At 43.7% G+C, this 18,546-nt stretch overlaps 1 protein-coding gene across 4 annotated transcripts in view; it reads left to right on the forward strand.

The window, feature by feature from the left end:
• Nucleotides 1-4,222: 4,222 nt before the first annotated feature.
• The window catches only part of CPSF6 (cleavage and polyadenylation specific factor 6), a 389,871-nt gene continuing 375,547 nt past the window's right edge, over nt 4,223-18,546 (forward strand). For 2 of the 4 annotated variants that reach the window (XM_085653878.1, XM_085653880.1), the window contains exon 1: nt 4,232-4,387. In XM_085653878.1, coding sequence (XP_085510004.1) covers nt 4,328-4,387 — 60 coding nt within the window. In that variant the 5' untranslated portion in view covers nt 4,232-4,327. Of the gene's footprint in view, nt 4,388-18,546 lie in introns of all 4 variants that reach the window. The other 2 variants (XM_085653879.1, XM_085653881.1) reach the window with 2 other exon arrangements.

Below are 18,546 nucleotides of genomic sequence, written 5' to 3' on the forward strand. Positions count from 1 at the left end.
AAAATGTCTTCATTGAACCGAAACTAGTGATGAATCCTATCCATGTGCTCTTTGCTTCCATTGGTATGGGCAACTGAGTTACCTCCAAAAATTACCTTGTACCTGGCACTGAGCTTGAATCTTTTCATGCTTGTGGGAACATGTGTTCTTGTTTCCTATGTATTAGCCCAAATTCCTTACCCAATTGGCTGACCTAATATTCTATATGACCAAGTAACACCTTTCCGGCTACTCACTCACAACACTGAAATGATTCCCAAATTATTCCCAATTATGTTCATAACTTATACAGTCCTCTGCAAATCGCACACAGCCCTATGGTGAAGCGTGCTACCCATCCACATATGTGTTTCAGTACCTAACTGCTAGGTATGAAGTGCTATTAATGATAATAATGCAAAACATGTGGCTCAATTGGCTCTGACAATCCACATGGCTCATGTTCACAATTCTAATTTTGTCTTCTTTCAGCCAGTTGTTGCGATTTGCTGGTGGCCATATATGTAAACTTAAACTGGGTTACAAAATCTGCATTTCCTTCTTCATTTATTATTGTTACTTATGTGTGCTTTTATGTTTCAAACAAGGTTTATATAAAATAATTCAGCAAATCTGTGGTATTATAGTCCTCTCTAGAATTGTGCTGCCATTTTCCTAAGATGTTTAGTCTGTTGATGAGCCTCTGAGGACTGCGGGGTTGGGCTTCCCGATTTGCTGGTGGTAGCGCCTCAGGGTGAATTTGAACAAATCTTTATCCATAGAGTCTTGGCTCTTTAACCACTTGCACTCCAGTTGCCTGCAATGCCGCTTCATCTGCCTGAATTCTGTGTATAAGCTGACTTAAATTTGTGCTCTTGTTTTGCCGCGCTTGAGGAGGGCCAGAGAGTCGTCGCACACAGTGATCGAGTTATTGAAGTTCTAAATGTCTCCTGTCAGGTTGCAGGAGTGTTCAGAGAGAAAAGAAGTCAAGTCCATCTCTGAAATGTTGTTCCAGCAGGGCTAAGGAGGTCCAGGGGTAGTGGGTCTTGTGTGGCTCTGAACGGGAGTGCTGAAGGTAATGAGGGTGTTGTCTGTGCGGGTGATAGTTTATTAACGGAAATGTTGTTGAACAAGGAGAAAATCGGGTACAGGAGGTATCTGGTGACATGTGTGGACCTTTTGATATATTGGATAAGACTGAGGTTCCTAAGATTTTCCAGGAGGACAATCGAGTTTGGATCAGTGCCGTCCAGGTGATAGTTCAGGGTTCCTAGATAGACAAAGGTGCTGGAGTTGCTGATTAGGGGCGCAACAAAGTTTGTGATGTCGCTTGCAGGGTCCTGGTGGTCTGTATACAAGGGTTCCTCACAGGGTGAAGTTACTGTGATTTGTAGCTTGAAGGTGAGGGGTTCCATTTAGAGGGTTGCTGCAGCTGAAGGTGTTCTTGAATATAATTAGAACTCTGACCAAGCTTTGATTTTTAAGGCGAAAAAACGAATTAAAAGTACTGTATGCTAAAAAGTACTGTTTGCTAAACTGATGGTCACTAACATATGCAAACACAATAAGATGATAGACGGAGCGCTGAAACTTTTCAGACACTCACCGCCCAGTCACTATTAGATATGGGTTAAACCCATCGTCATTTTTCTGCTCACTTTACCACCCCACTTCAGACCTAGCCATATGCAAATCAGTCTTGACCCTGTTCCTCATGGGAACAGTCCATTCCGAACTGCCAGGCCAGGTCCTCCCTGGACTGGAAGCATGCATCCTGAGATCGGTTTCTGGGTAACAAACCTCATCAGCCAGGCTAGCTTGAATCCAGTGGCAAAGTGAGCAAGGGTCCCACAAAGCAAACACAATAAGATGATGGACGGAGCATTGAAAATTTTCAGACACTCACCCCCAGTCACTATTAGGTCTGGATTAAATCCATCATCATTCTTCTGCTCACTCCACCACCCCAGTTCAGACCCAGCCATATGCAAATCAGTCTTGACCATGTTCCTCATGGGAATAGTCCAGCCCGAACTGCCAGGCCAGGTCCTCCCTGGACCGGAAACAAGCACCCTTGGACTGGTTTCGGGGTAACACCCCCCATCAGCCAGGCTAACTTAAATCCAGTGGGAAAGTCAACAAAGGGCCCACGTCTGGGCATACCCTGCCAACTTTGAGCTAACAAAGCAAACACAATAAGAGGATGGACGGAGCGCTGAAACTTTTCAGGCACTCGCCTCCGGCCATTATTAGATTTAGGTCAAATACATCTTCATTCACCACCCCAGTTCAGTCCCAGCAATATCCAGATCGATATTGACCCTGTTCCTCATGAGAACAGTCCAGCCCGTACTGCCAGGCCAGGTCCTTCCTGGACTGGAAACAAGCATCCTGGGACCGATTTCGGGGGTAACACAACCCTCATCAGCCAGGCTAGCTTGAATCTAGTGGTAGCGTGAGCAAAGGGGCCCACGTCTGGTCACATCCCTTCAACTTAGGGCGAACAAAGCAAACACGATAAGATGATGGATGAAGCGCTAAAACTTTTCAGACACTCACTATTAGATCTGGGTTAAATCCATCATCATTATTCTGCTCATTTCCACCATGGGCAGGTATGGACTTTATGGCTAGGGCGGCCGACTTTGAAGCTGGGGAACCAGGTTTGAGTATGGTGGGAGGCTGAAACATCCTGTGATTCTGGCAAATAACTTAATCTCCCCATGCCTAAAAATGAATGTGTCCATCTGTAATACAACTGGTGCTCGTGTAAAGTGCTCCGATACCTTCGGGTCGAGTTTGTGCTGTATACAACTGCATACAAAAAAAACCGTTTTTATAGTGAGGGATTTACATAGTATATTCAGACTTGCCTGCTGTAGTCTGAGGCCTAAGCAGCAGGTTTCATTTGGCATGTCCATGTAGGGTGACCAACCGTCCGTAAATTTCACGGACTGCCCATTATTTGGGCCTCATATCAGTGAGGAATTCTTTCACAGGCGCCTTTTGTCCGTAATTTGAGCAAGCTGCCCCCCTGCAAGCAGCCTGAGAGTTATGTAACTCTCACTGCAGGGGCCAGCTCGCGCTCCTGCTGTTATCAGTGGCCTGTAGCAGCCCCTCCTGACCTGGCACAGGCTGCTATCTGCGCATTATTATTCTGTATGTCGGCTTACTTGTCACATACAGAATGATAATGGGCCTCTCTGCGCAGTGACAGCATTTGCTGGGCCTCCTCCCGACAGAGCCCAGGGCCTGGCAAACTGCTTTTGTTAATGGGCTGCTGTCACCTCACCATAGGCCAAGCTCTGGGGGGGTGGAGGTTTCATTATGGTGCATGGAACCCAGTTCCATCCACTGTTAGCCTCTTAAACTGTCACACAAGCAGTGATAATGGTACAAATACAATTGTCCTTCATTATTTATTTTGCTCCAAAAGGGCAAAATGTCTGCATTTGCGATGTTACTATTTCCATGTTTACCCTGGCCCCCTTAGCTTTTACACATCACATCCCCTTGGGGTGATTGATCGGATCGGGTGTTTTTTCTTCAATGGAGGAGAAGGGGCATTTAATATCCGAGATGCCTTCAGCTTTAGTCATTATCTTATTTTTTGGGAGGAGGGAATATGCATAGGCAGGTGTTTAAGTTTCACTCGCACACACAACAGATCCAGTGCAAGGTTGTCTCAACCTAATATAAACTTATTTTGACTCGTACTTGTGTTAGTTGTCTATTTACTTTTGTAATATTGCGCGACCTCCTCTGATGTGCCTGTAAAACTTACCTATTTATTGTCCCGAATTTTTGTCCTGAATTTTGACCATTTGGCCAGAATTTTTACACTCACTGTCCTGAATTTGCACCCATGCCAGTTGGTCACCCTAGACATGTCGATGGTTGGTTGTAGTATCAATGCCCAGCGTGAGCACACGTGCAGTTTGGCAACGTTTGATAAAACTTAAACACGGCAGAATTTGTACGTTTTATCCCTGGATGTTATCAGACACTGCTCAGTGCTTTGGCATATATTTCTGACTCACTTATTAATGTCCCTTGTTTATTTTTTAGTTCATCAATCGTCCACTTTGTTTGGTAGAGACACGATATTTTCTAGTCTTCGACGGTGGTATCCGTATTCCTCTTTTTCTTTGGAGGGAACGACACCTTTACAAGATGGCCGCGGCTGTTACGCGAATAAGGAAAGCAAGGTCGTGTGGCTTTACCGCGCTCCTTTTTGTCTTTCCTTCAGCAGGAAGTGACGTAGCTTTACCTCCCCTCCTGCAGCCGTGCCTGCTCCCCAGAGCTCCGGTGGGCGCCTGCTCTAGAGGAGGGCGGCCAGCGACGCAAAATGGCCGACGGAGTGGACCATATAGATATTTATGCAGACGTGGGCGAGGAATTTGATCAGGTAAGTCGGGAAGAGTACTGGCGGATACGACTCGGGCCTTGTTTTCCAGGGTCTCGTTTTCTTCAGGGTGTACCTTTTCAATCCTCCCATTTCAGTGGCCAACCCCATATGGCCGCTACGATTTCAAAACTGGCCTCTGTGATGCAGTACTCTAAACACAAGAAACCTCAGTTGTGGCTGCTGAGAACAGGTCTCTGATCAAAGGCCTCCATTCAACATCTTCTAGCCACCGATGCACCGTCATAATAATTGTCGTGCTGTTGACGCCTTTGATGGTCTCTTTTTAACACTACATCACCTGCTCCCTCTTTCTACTTTCTCACCCCTACATAAGTTGATTTTGCTGCCCAACTGGCATACTTTTTTGTTCGGTAGTGATAGGAATACTTTTTGGAAGCATCTAGTTTTTGTGACTGACTGAAAGCATTTAAGCAGGATGCCACTGAACAAGACTAACATAGAACAGATACCGCTGCTGACAGCTAGATTTAGTATAACATGGTCCTCGCAAGTGCTGGCCAATACCAGTGTTGAGGAATACTAATAATCTCTAAATTGGATCCTACCTCATGCCAATGTCGAATTTTTATTTTTCCACCCGATTTCTCCTATTGTCACTGTTTTCCTATGTTTTTACTCCTATTGCGTTCTTTCTTGCCTGCCTTTCTCGCTTGATCCATGTCTAAATCTGCTGATATAAAATCCAGTCCCAGATCCCATAAAAGTCAGTGCCTGCCGCTTGTAACCACCTGCACAAATTAGGCACTATGTTGCAGTATTTAAAAAAAAAAAAAAACGTAAATCCAGGAGCTCAGTTGGTAACTGTTAACAGAGACCTCATTTTGGAACGGCCTATTGTGGGCAGCTGGACATTTGTGTTATCTTTTTCTCGTTGATAAAGTTGTTTATCTAACCAAAAAAAGTTTTATTTAAAATTTGTATTCTCTTTTATTTCACCACGTAAACTCTGTTGCTTCCTAATATGTTTATCTAAGTTATTGTGGCATCTTTTCCATCTTAAACCATTGGAGCTCCTTCTCAGTGTCCCTTCTTTCTGTTACTTCGTAGTTGTGTGGTGGTTTCAAGGCGGAATACACGCTGTACTGGCGTATAGCATGACACTAAAGCATGTCCTCTTGATGCTTTCATCCTCGACTCTCTCTGCTGTCTGTGGCACCTCTATTTACTCTGTCGCCCCCAACCCCATCTCTATTCTAGCATGCTTGTGCATGCTTTTTATGCTGTCCATACCATTTCTTGACACCTCCCCACATACCTGTCTATTTTGCTTCCATTTCCATGCTGTGCTCCTCTGCCCCCCTTGTCTACCCTCCACTGAGCCCGTCTTCCCAGAACAGTGCTTTCGGAATGAGTTATGTATTTTTAAGCAGTTTTTAATCGCGGATATTCTTATTGACCAGAAGTATTGCATGAAGAATTCGAAGGTTGTGTGTAAATGTCAGTTACTTTATGGTTTTGTAGAAATCTAACCGTCTCTTTTTCCAAGTCTACCAGCCTTTTTGAGATTCTCCAGACATCTGACTAAATTTGCCCACGCGGCTGAAATTTAGGAGTCACAGGCTTTTGCTTCACTTTTACTTTTTTAACAAATCCACCCCAGATTGTAAAATAAAAAGGGCCTGTATAATTTTGTAGATGTGCATGTGTGTGTCGCGTGCCTACAAAATAAGGCAGTTCGGGCTGGACTGTTCCCACTGTAGCAGAGTCAAGACTGATTTGCATATGGCTGGTTCCAAACGGAGGTGGCATGGTGTGCAAAATAATGATGGACTGGGATGCTTTAAAGAGTAATTAGTGGCTATTATTCAAACATTGCAGCTGTCACTTTTTTGTTTCTTTTAGTCTGTCACCCTAATTGGGACAGGTATGCCTAGACGACCCTAACTAGGGCGAGACCGTCCCTATGTTGCTTGTGTTTGGGTTCAGAGAGGACCTAGTCTTACAGTTCTGGCTAGACTTCCCATTGGAGCAGGGTCAAGACAGATTTGTATATGGCTGGGTACAAACTGAGGTGGCGTGGCGTGGTGTGCAAAATAAGGTGGACCGGGATGCAGCCCAGAGTAATTACCAGTAGTTGAGATAAATACAAACATTCCATCCATCACATTTTTTAAAACTTTAGTGTGTCTCCCAGGATGAGGCGTACAGATGTCATGGCGCATTCTTTCGTTTAGCCATGCTGCATAGTAGCGGAGATGCTATGCAGCATCACTAAAAAAATCTATAGGCTTAGCCAATATGTCCCAAAGGCATTACCTATTGACTTTGAAAATGCTTGTCTTTTTTTTCTTTTCAAGCCAGGATTGACTTGTTGTGTCAGGGGTTCATGGAAGGGTACTCACTGAGTAGATTTATGTAACTGTTGTGGAGCATGCAATACAATGCGGCATGTCATCTGCATATCAAGCCAGAAAAATATGAATGATGTACAATAGACAACTGTGGGTTATGTGTTTTTTTTTCTAGACTTTTATCCAGTGACTTATTTGAGTTCATTGTTTGTGCACGTAAAATTCACACCGAAGGAGCTATGTTGAGGTCGATTAAAGCTGTGCTTTCAAACGCCTAGACCTGAAGCAATTTGTGAATAAAACCATACATTGCAGCTGATATGATAAAGTAAAATATATATATAAATTGTCCCTGCCAAAATAATTTACTTGATTTTTATGTTCAAATAATAATGTGAAACTGCAATTCTTTTGATTTAGTTACTCACAATTGCCAGTGACTGAGTTAATTTTTATCAGTCCTGGAAATGCAAATTGGCAGAATCTGTATGTAAGTATTGCACTGGTGAAACTTAATTCGGAAAGTTTTATCACTTCAAACTCAACTATTCTTTATTGAATAAAACATCCTAACGAGGTCAATAGTAGACATCCGTAAAACTATATAGAATAGAAAGTGTATTTGTTACATACGTGCATTTCATTCCTTTTTGGTCTGAGTTATGGGCCTGAGCTGCAGGCTAGAGTCTGTTAAGGAAGAAAGCCTTTAACTCCTGATATGTAGCCTGATACAGAAGGGCTATAAGTTTCGTAAAACATTCTGCCCACTGAGTGGTGAGAGTAGAGCACCCCACAGGTGCACACCTGCAAAATGACTCCAGTGCTTTTATTCTTTATAGTTTCCCATCTAAGTAGGGTCTGTAACTACAATGAGAATAACATGTGCAAAGCGTTTATAAAAAAATAATAATATATATATATATCTCAGGTGCTGTAACTGAAACCATGTTGGAGAGGGTGTTTGGGGGCGAAAGACTCTTGTTTACCCGACTGCTCTCCGTCCCATCTGGTTTATGGCAGGGTTTCGTGCACACCTTGCCAAAATTAAAAAGCATAAAAGAATGCAACAAATGATGGCTGACCAACAAGAGATCTCTTCAAGAAAGGTCTCACTTTATTTTCACTTACTGAAATTCAGTGTTCCCACAGCTACCATACAGTGTGGTGACCCGCCTGTGGAATTTTGCAGCATTTGGTGCTTTAAACTAGGGGGGATTACATAACTATGGGGTAAGTGAAAACAAGAACCTGAAGGACCTTGTTAGACACGGTCCAGTCTGATAGACCAAAGGAAAATTGAATTAACCTATCATGATGCCTTCAACATAGCCCCCATTCATCTAGCTTGAGAAAGGAATGGGTAAAGAATATACAGAAAGGTCATGCAAAATGTTTTTTCATCACACAAACAAATGCACTTAAATGTATGAATTTTAAGCTGTATTGAAAATTACCAGTATATATGCACTAGTTACAAATAATTGCTCCAAAAAAATTTGTGAAAAGGAGCGAAAAAAGTGCTCATGCGTGAGATTTATAGAAAAGAGAAAAAATGGTAATATACCTATTACACATCATACTTTCTTAGAAAATAGCCCGTCTGTAACAATTTATAATTGCACAAGTATGATCTCTTTGAGCAGAGACAGTAGTTTCAATCACAATTGTCCCTGTGTCGCAGTATCTTCTTGACACCCAGAAAGGATGCTCTGTGGCGCTCCACCGCCAATGTGTAATTGGGATGAGAAAGAGACTTGCGTTGTGCTGCGTTGCGGCCTGCCTGGAGTATAGCTTCCTTGTCTCTGAGGTCATGAGTCTGACCACTACCGGTTGGGGAGGTGACCCGGACGGTGGTCGGTATGCAGGTACCCGGTGGGCATGCTCCACGATGTAGTGAGTCGATTGCTTGCGCCAACCATGCCTCAAAAAAGGCCACCGGATCTGGGCCCTCAGCCCCCCTCTGGCTATCCAATGGATCAGAGATTGTTGCGGCGGGAGCTTCCTTCAGGGTCTTCCTCCCTATTCTCCACCTATTCGACCTTTGTAGCGAGGGACCGAACCTGGCCCTCAAAGTCCGGATTTCATCTAATGTGCATTAAGTTTGCTTGACACAGCATGAGATTCCTGCTGTCCTCGCAAAACATTCCCACCTCAAGTGGGGGGCACGAGCAGTCCTGGAGGCACGTAAAGCCCTGTCTTGTGCGACAGCGCGTCATGGGGGGGGCAGGCAATGATGTATATGGGCCTACTTGTGTTGAGGAGAACAGGCCTGCGATGCTCCTTGGGTCCAGAAGGGGGAACACCCCCTCAGCCCCCTCCACTTCAGGGCACTATGCACCAAACGTTTGTGGGGTGAGAATCAGCAGGAGCCAAGTCTAGGGCGAAGAGTGCAGCCCCCAGTCGTTGGCCTCGCAGATCTGGGCCAGGGCCTTGATCGCCCCGGTTATGAGGCCATATAAGGTGGGAGGGGGAAGTGGCCAATGCTGCACTAGGCCACGCGGACCCCCAGAACACCAAAGAGATGGGGCTCAGAGGCGATGGGGCTCTGGGATTACCGGTAGGCCCACAAGGTATTGGGCCCAGGCGCTCCTCACTTGCAAGGAAGAGGCCACCAAACAGAAGAAAGAGCAGGCTACCAAGTGCAGGACTGGTGCTCCCTTGACCCCTCAAAGGGTGCTCGCTGCTTTTTTGTTGGGTGTACCATGGCCATATGAAGAGGGGCCCTATGTCGGGATGAGGCGGCCAGAGAAGGGTCTATGGAGCTACAGTCAGCAATTTCCTGGCTGTTCTGCTTCTCAGGTCGCCACCCGACTCGCTTAGGTGGTCCAGGCCAGAGGAAAGGAGGGCAAAGCAAGGGGCAAATTAAGCCCCCTGCCACGCACACTGGCCCAGCGGGTAGTACCAGCCTCCACCTGTGTTCACGACATTCTGCGCTCCAAGCAATCGTTAATGAAACGCCCACCAGTGGCGCCACAAGCAGTCCCAGTGCTGTCATTGTCGGCCGGTAGGGAGGAGGGGTCAGAGCAATGCACCCTGTCCCACAGCAGCCCCCGCAGGCAGGCGATGCCTGGCTTCGGTGCCAGCTGGGTTCGCTGCGCAGATCTGGGCTGCCTTCCCAGGCCTCGCGTGTGGCCCTGCAACATGGGTGAACGGTCTCGACCCTGGACAGTCGGCCCAAACAGTTGAGAAGGGGGTCCGCACCATGCAGGTCGCAGATGAGGACTGCAGCCCAATCAATAGTGGATGATGGCAGATTTTTTGTGCGGGTCTAGGATATGTCCGCCATCTTGCCGAGGTCGGTCATTCCCTTGCCTGTAGGTAAATTACAAGTGTAAGTTCTGTATCTATCAATTTAACATGCTTTTAGGGCTCAGAGCGCATTCACTGCCCACTAAACAGAAGTATCCCAGTGTGTGAAGTCGGACAATGCAGCAAAAAAGCCAAGCAATAAGTGCAGGTGACCATGTAATAAGGGGTATTTTCCTGCGTTCACATCGGTGTTTAAAAAACAAGACTCTTGTAATGGAGCTGAAAAATGATTCTCCTCTCCCGTAGTGCATTGAAGTACAAATGGGTTTCCATCTGTGTGTGTATTGTAATTGCATCTATATAGCGCTTACTACCCCAAACGAGGTGTCGGCGTGCTTTTTCGTGAAGTAGCACGCTACTCCGGACCCATAAAGGATTAGTGGTGAATTAGTATAGTGAAATATAAAATTAATTTGAGAGGTGGACATGTTAGTCTGTTGTTTGGATTGAAAAGGATATTGATGGGATAGAAGAGGGAAGGATTTAGATTTTTTTGTGTGGGTTTGTTTTGGAAATCATAGCCGCAGTAAGAGGAGGCTTGAAATGAGTAAAAACGTATGTTGGGGGACAGGTTTAGAAAGGCTTGTTTAGGGGGATCCAAATAGTAAAAGAGGTATGAGATGATGACAGGAGGAGTAAGTAGGGAAGAGTCTAGAAAGGGTTATTTTGGGGATCATAATAGTGGTATGGGGTTTTGGATGAATGAGAGCGGAGGTAGATGATATATTGATAGAGGTATAGGGTGAGAAATAAGGTAGTGCAACGGATATGCTGAAATTAGAAGAAAAGTAATACATTTAGACTTCCATAAGTACATGGAAGGTATATAGATGCATAAAGAAAGTATATGTGGATTGAAGATGCATTAAATAAACTCCGGCTTTTAAGTGGTGTTGTACTTCAAATTAATTTTAGTGTGTATGTATGTGTGTGGAGAAAAGAAAGAAAAAAAAATATATATATATATATATATATATATATATATATATATATATATATATATATACACACAGCTCCTTTTGTCAGATTCTCTGCACTCAGTACCAGTGCGGGATCCTCACGGCCAGACCATTATAAAACAAACTCCTCTGAAGACAGGAATAGGGTCGCACTCCGCAAATTCAGTAATTTTGATTTTAATCAAATATTCCGCTCATTCTTTTGTGAAAGATGCAGATCAACGCGTTTCAGTCTTGGCACAAGACCATGTGCACGATCATGCTTTGCAAACTACCCCCATCATCTAAATACTTCTTTCAAAATACGACATGTCATTTCCTGTCCGGTTACTTGGGTGACTCAAAGCATTATGGGATTTGTAGTCCACAAGATTGATGCAACTATAGTAACATTTTTGTGCTTCGTGCAAAAAGACTATGTACATGTGAAAATGAGTGATTATAAAAGAGTTCTTGTTAGGGTGCAACCTCCATTCTATATTTTTTCAGCACAGGGAATTTTGGCGACTGAGTTTGTACATAAGTTCACCCAATATTTTGAGTAATTTTCTCCCAAGAAAAGAGATTCCCTCCAGTGGGACTACATTAATGTATTCATATATCTACCCTGTGTTATTACAGATACTTGATTTCAATGATTTATTGCACCTATAAACATTCAATGTGAGAACTTATGATAAATGAAAAGAGACCCTGTGTCCGTATATGTTGCTGTTGCCTATTTTCTTCAGAGGTGACTGTACAGTTCCTCACTTTGATTAAGGCTATTCGGTGTCAGTGTCCTGAGGTTGATAATGTGACGCGATTATTTCTGGCGTAGAATTTTTTTCCTGTTTCCACCTCTGTCATTCAATGGGATTGTTTCTATGCCATAAAACTAACAACAGTTTCCAATTGCTTATGTGGGCTTGTTCCATGTGTCTTGTGCATTTGTTTTGTCCTTATGTGTTGTGGCTCGGATATGTTCTAATATTCGCTTTTTCAGTTCACAAATTGTACTCGCTTCATATTTCAATTGACACGGACACTCGACACATACCGCGAATTGGCTTCTACACGAGATCAGTTCTTTAATTAGCCATTTTTTGTTATTCGCTAGTTTGATTTCAGTTGTAAATTTGGCACACCATACAGTTATGGCATTTGATAAATCCTTTTGTGTTTAACCATTGTGTGCTCTTTTTCCCTTTATAGTGACTATGCACTAGTCGATCTTTCAGATTCCGAGTTCTTCGATATGTTATCATTGGATGTTTCCCTATAATTTTTCCCACAGTTTTATCCATTTGTAGAATTTTCCAATTCTTCCTTAGGATTCAGTTAATCTCTTTGGAATCATTTGAATAATCCACAATCATTCTTATGGCTTCAGGCTCGCCAGGTTCTGTCCCCTTCTTGGATTTCAGGCAATCTTATCTTGATTTTTTTTCATTCGCTCTTTTCCAGCATCTTTTTACTATGCTTTTGTTATATTGTCTTTGCTCGAATCTTCTGGCCGTTGCTTCACTATGATTTATCCATTCATCTTGTTCCGTACGGATTCTACAAATCCTTAAGAATTCTCCATAAGGTATGCTTGCAATGAGGGAGGGCTAATGGAAGCTATTTGCTTTTAATGTTGCCTTTGTAGCTGCAACTTTTCGGTGGAGTGTTGTCTCAATCTGGCCATTTTTAATGTAAATTTCGGTATCCAGGAAAGTTACTCTCTCTCTACTTATTTCATACGTGAACTTGAGTTTGGTGGTTATTGTGCTTAAGATTGTAAAGTATTCCTGGAACTCTGCTTTTGAGCCGTCCCAAATGATTAATAAGTAGTCCAAAATCTGGCTAGGACCTCAAATAGGTACTCCTAGTTAAGAGTCCAACGCCTACTCCAAATCTAAGATGAAGACCGGCGCCAGTGGTGCTGCAAAGATTCCGTTACACGGTACAAAACGGTTTCCATATATATTCGGCAGGCAAGGATTTGCTGTATGCGGTTAGCTAGAACTTTGCTAAGAATTTTATAGCCTGTGTTCAAGATCCTATGGTGCGATTAGAGGTCTGGCATATATATATATATATATATATATATATATATATATATTACCTACTGGCGGTCGCCAGTAGGTAGTTATAGTTAGGACCACGTTTCCATAGGAAATCCGCAACATTCTATTTTGAATAACTTTGGCGCCGGTCGACGAATCCTGGCGAATTTTTCAAAATAGGTGGGGCGTTGAGCTCCGCTCCTACCCTGAAAGTCTCGGGGGGGATTCGTCAAGCGGGGGCTGAGATAAAAGGGGGGTCCCAAAACGCGTTTTTCCCATGCATTTTTCCATAGGACCTTTAGACAGGGCTACAGCCCGAACGGCTGAACAGAATTACTAGAAATTTGGCAGAGAGGTAGTCCTCAGGTCAAGGAAGTGCCTTTTGTAGGTTTGGTGTAAATCTGTTCAGTAGATTCTGAGAAAATAGCCTTTAAATCAATATATATATCTGAGCCAGCTTACGGTGCGCTTACGGTACGCTTACCGTACGCGTACGGTGGCGTGCGCGAGCGCGATTCTGATTGGCTCTTAGATCTTAGTAAACATTTGAATCGGCCGAAACCAGGAAGCGGCGGCCGCCATTTTCTCTCTCGCACTGAGAGTGATGATGAAAATACAAAGCACAAAAACATGTAAAGGGGCTGTTTAGACAGCGCCCACACACATAGCAATGTTGCGGGAGTCCCCAAAGATCCCCCAAGGCCAAAAACTGAATTTTAATTTTTTCGCTAATTTCGCCGATTACGCTTACCGTACGCGTACGCTAAAAAAATATATAAAAATAAAAAATATCCACACTCTCCCCACCCCGTGCGCAAATGGTGTCCGAAGGACACCATTTGTGCATGGCTTATAAGACGTATGAAAAACTGAAATATAAAAAAAAAAATTATCAACACTCTCCCCACCCCGTGTGCAAATGGTGCCCGAAGGGCACCATTTGTGCATGGCCCATCGAGCGTAACGTGGGCACGCGGTGCGCGTAGCGCACCGCGTGCCCACCGTGCGTGCACGGCACTAACTGCGTTAGTGCGCGCGCGAAGCGCACCGTGCGCGCACGGAACGAACTGCGTTAAGTGGGCGCGCACGCCACGAATGGCATAAAGTAACTTAGCATTTAAAAAACCGTACAAATTCACTGAAAAAACCATAGGTTTCACACATGTTATAGTTAGCGGAAATTTTACTGATAAAAAACCAATGAAATTCCCCGTTATAGTTAGTGCAGGCAACTATAACTCACGCGACCGCAATCTTCTGCTGATGACATATGTGTCTTTATGAAAAAAAAATATTTGTAATATATGTATAGCTAAAAATGTATGGAAGAAGACATGGGCAAATAAGTGTCTAAATACAGTATTGGCATCAGCAGAGGATTGCGGTCGCGTGAGTTATAGTTGCCTGCACTAACTATAACGGGGAATTTCATTGGTTTTTTTATCAGTAAAATTTCCGCTAACTATAACATGTGTGAAACCTATGGTTTTTTCAGTGAATTTGCATATATATATATGTATGTGTATATGTGTGTGTGTGTATATATATATATATATATATATATATATATATATATATATATATATATATATATATATATCAAAGGTTATATTAGGGTGTGAGAAAATGCACTAATTTATCACATGGATGACGTCATCAGTGATGTCATTTGAGATATCAGTGATGTCACTGACCATGTCATGAGTGATGTAATATGTGACGTCATCAGCAGTTCATTGCGGGGGCGCGAGTTATAGTTAGCTGAACTAACTATAACAGGGGAATTTCTAGGGTTTTGTACGAGGGAAATGTCCAGCTAACTATAACGCCCCTGAAAACCTATGGTTTTTTCAGTGAATTTCAAAGGTTTTTTTAAATGCCAATTCCTATCTATAACTTATCTCTGAAGATATCATGAAAAGCATTCTTTTTTAAAAGTAGGGTGCAAATTAGTTTTGTGGAAAAGCCTCTTTATTATTGGTTAAGAAAAAGCAGTTTCAAAGTTCAGTACATATCCTAGGATAAAATTTGCTCAGTTCAACCACACCTGCTACTTGCATTTGGAAGGCACTGTTGGAACTTAAAACAATCGTGAACTTTTAACCTGCACGCGTTGTAGAATGTTCTAGAATACGTTGCACTTCTAACTTCTATGTGTTGTTGAATATTAAAAAAACGGTTCATATGGAAAATTAAAAAGAAACCAATAGAGAAGTTTTGAAACCTAAAAGAATCAAGGAACTATTCTAATTTATTCTTTACATGTATTTGTGTGCAGCAACAAAATTATAGACACAACAGCACTAGGAAGAGGAAGAAGCAGGGAGTGGGGGGAGGGGGAAGATGGGCAGAATGGCACACATGCACAATTAAGTACAACACACAAATAGCCTAACAATGGCCAAAATGAAACACACCAACAAGGAGCACAAGTCACACAACCCACCAACATCACACCATTAAACGAGCATAGAAGTGAAAACCACGCTGCATTCATACAGGATGTGTACCAAGGCTAGTCGTTGGTGTTGTGGGATGTCTGCGACCGTGGTCATCATGGATGAGATGCACAGCATGTGGCACATGGTCGAGTTCACTGTGTGTTATGTTGCCAAACGGCTGCTCCTCCCTCCCACGAGCCCCCACACTTTTGTACGGTGCGCTGTTATATCTCATGCACTCGTACGGCACACCATTGTAATGCCTACTTGCGCATGTCCTGCTACATTCCAACTACACCATCACAGTGTCATTTGGAGGTGGTGCATGCCACTTTACAACATCGACTGCTGCGTCTCTTGTAGCAGGCCACACCAGAACACAGAGACACACTTACGCACTTCCTGTACACGGACATGTCTGAGACACCCCGTTCCCCATGCCGGATAGGCACACCCCTGCACTGACCTGTGAACCCCAGACCAGCACACGCCAGTTGTGCATGCAGGAGGATGCGTGCGTAGCTACACGTCCAGGCTCACTGCCAACGCTGAGGTGACAGCACACTGTGATGATGCAGGGCTCGTGCCTATCATGCTAAGACAATGACCACAGGGACACACTTACTAAGATGTGGGTTTGGGGGGCATTGGCGGTCCTGGAGTTGTTGAGATAAGTCTTCTGGCCCTCATGGGTATCCCTGTATCATGCTCATTGACTCTATGGCACCTGTGGGTGTTCTGGTGTGGCTCTTGGCTGTGTTCCCTTTCATGGTGCAGGTAGTTGTCCTGCTTAACACCAGCAGAAAGCAGGTGTAAAATCCCTGGTGCTAACGTGTCTTATCGACGGAATTTGTTTCGCATTGCAATTGGTGTGAAAGTTGTGATGTGATTTTTTTCGTGTGCCGAACAATATACGGACTGAGCAGTGTATCTCGTCAAGATCCAGCACCTGACGCACTATTCCCAATCAATATAAATACAATGAGATTTCTTAATAGATTTTGTGTGTACACTGTAAGTGCAGCCAATACCTCAGTGCAATTCAATACAGGATTTTAGTATTTAGAATAAATTGGAAAGGTGCACCTCGTGTCTTTTTGCACGAGAACGGCTAGTCTCCATTTCATTATCAGCACTTTAACGGAAGTAAAGTTGAGATAAATCTAACACACTATTCAGAAGTTGGTGCAAACTGCAGATATCACCAGCATTCCAGCGATAAGTGCCCCAAAATTTAACACCATGGTGGACTCCATCAAATAACAGTAATAAGAACAAGAAACTATTCTCAAACTTTATTTTATTATTAACATATATATGAACGATAAACTAATAAACAAAATGTAACAACAATAATACAAAACAACAAGGCGAACACTTCTGTGGACACCATGGATGTCGACGACAGACCTGGAAAATAAGAAAGATTGTAAAAAAAAAAAATGGTATTCTCAACAAAATACCACAAGAAACAAATCACAGATATATAAAGTGCATACAGCTAACAAAATTTTATAAGTTTAACTTACAAAAACTGTAAATGGTGCCGCTTTAAAATATTTACCGAGTCTAAGGAATTTTTTTTGCAGAAGGCACCACGCCCACAACATTTTTCTTCAGTGGTGAGGAAATTTTTTTACTTTTCCCAAGGGGCAAACAAAGACCAATGCCACCTTGATCATGCACAAGATTTTCAAGAGTTCTGTTACGAGGGGATCCTAACAAAAAATACTCATGCGGCAGGGCAAGTATGATGTAACACCTAAGGACCCTTCATCCTAACAATCTTGCACGAGAAAAGTGCAAACAGATGAGAAACACTCTTATTCTGTATCTGTAAAAAAGAATCACAAAAAAATGTATATTAATAAATTTCAAGATGATACTATTCCATTACTGTACAAACACATTTTATATAAATACTGACTAAGAAACTATGTCCCTGAACCACAAGTGTGACAATGGTTAAAACGCTACATGCACAGTGCATACTACTTTGAAGCAGTTCATGCCCTAAAGCCTACCTCACTAAAACTCTACTTGCTAACTGACTAAATGATTACAGTACTATAAGGATGCTTTGAATCTCCTGAGGCGGAAAGCCGGGAGCCTGACCACATTAGCGCATTTTTAATATTTGAGTGTCACAAATTGTTTGCTTGTTTTTACCTGCACTTCGTCTTTGTGGCTCTGCCATTCTTCTGTGACACCCGCGCAGCGGAGTTTAGCGCTGCCGCGGGACAAACTCCAAAGTCCTTTGCCGCCATAACTGGCGAGCCCACAGGCCACGCCCCCTACCTAAGGCCACGCCCCTTCCGGCCCTTTTCCTTACAAGATATAAATGTGCATCTTCCGGAAGCGCAGCGGACGAGCGCAGCGGGAGCGCCGTTTGCGTGCCGAAGGCGCGCCAAAGGGAAGCCCGTCTGCGCCCGTCCGCGCCTGGCCGGGCCCAGGGCCCTTAAACTCTGTAGAAGTGATTACCTACACGCCCGACCTATTACGTTCCCTACGTCCCCCTGTCAAACACACCTGCGAAATACTGTCTAACTATAGGAATAATAGTATCGCATGTTGTGCATGTAATTTCTATCTCGATATCCCGCAACTATGTGGCCAGCGGCCCAGACCTAACGGCCGCAAGCCAACTCGTTCATGGTTACTTGGCAGACTTAACTGTTGGTCGCTCTGCAAACACAAAAGGGATATTTTCGATCTTCTGTCTGACAACTCCCTAGATGCCCTCTTTCTCACTGAGACGTGGCTACATGCTAGTTCTGGCCCAGACATCGCCGAAGCCCTACCGTCCAATTATGATATCATTCGACAAGACCGAACCTCTGGATTTGGAGGTGGGATAGCAGTCATCTTTAAAAAATCGCTGCAGTGTATTCTGGAGCCCATTCCTCTACTTGCATGTGAGGTTGCCCTTTTCAAACTTCAACTTCACCCGACCTTCACTTTCACAGGTCTTCTGATTTACCGTCCGCCTGGCCCTACTCTTCCTTGGGCCACCCAACTAGTGGACTGGATCGCCTCGGTAAGGGTGAATCACATCCATCTACCCATTCTAGGCGGTCTAAACATTCATTTCGACGACCCTGCAAACAA

The sequence above is a fragment of the Triturus cristatus genome, chromosome 4_1 (assembly GCF_964204655.1).
Source record: "Triturus cristatus chromosome 4_1, aTriCri1.1, whole genome shotgun sequence".
Lineage (NCBI taxonomy): Eukaryota > Metazoa > Chordata > Amphibia > Caudata > Salamandridae > Triturus > Triturus cristatus.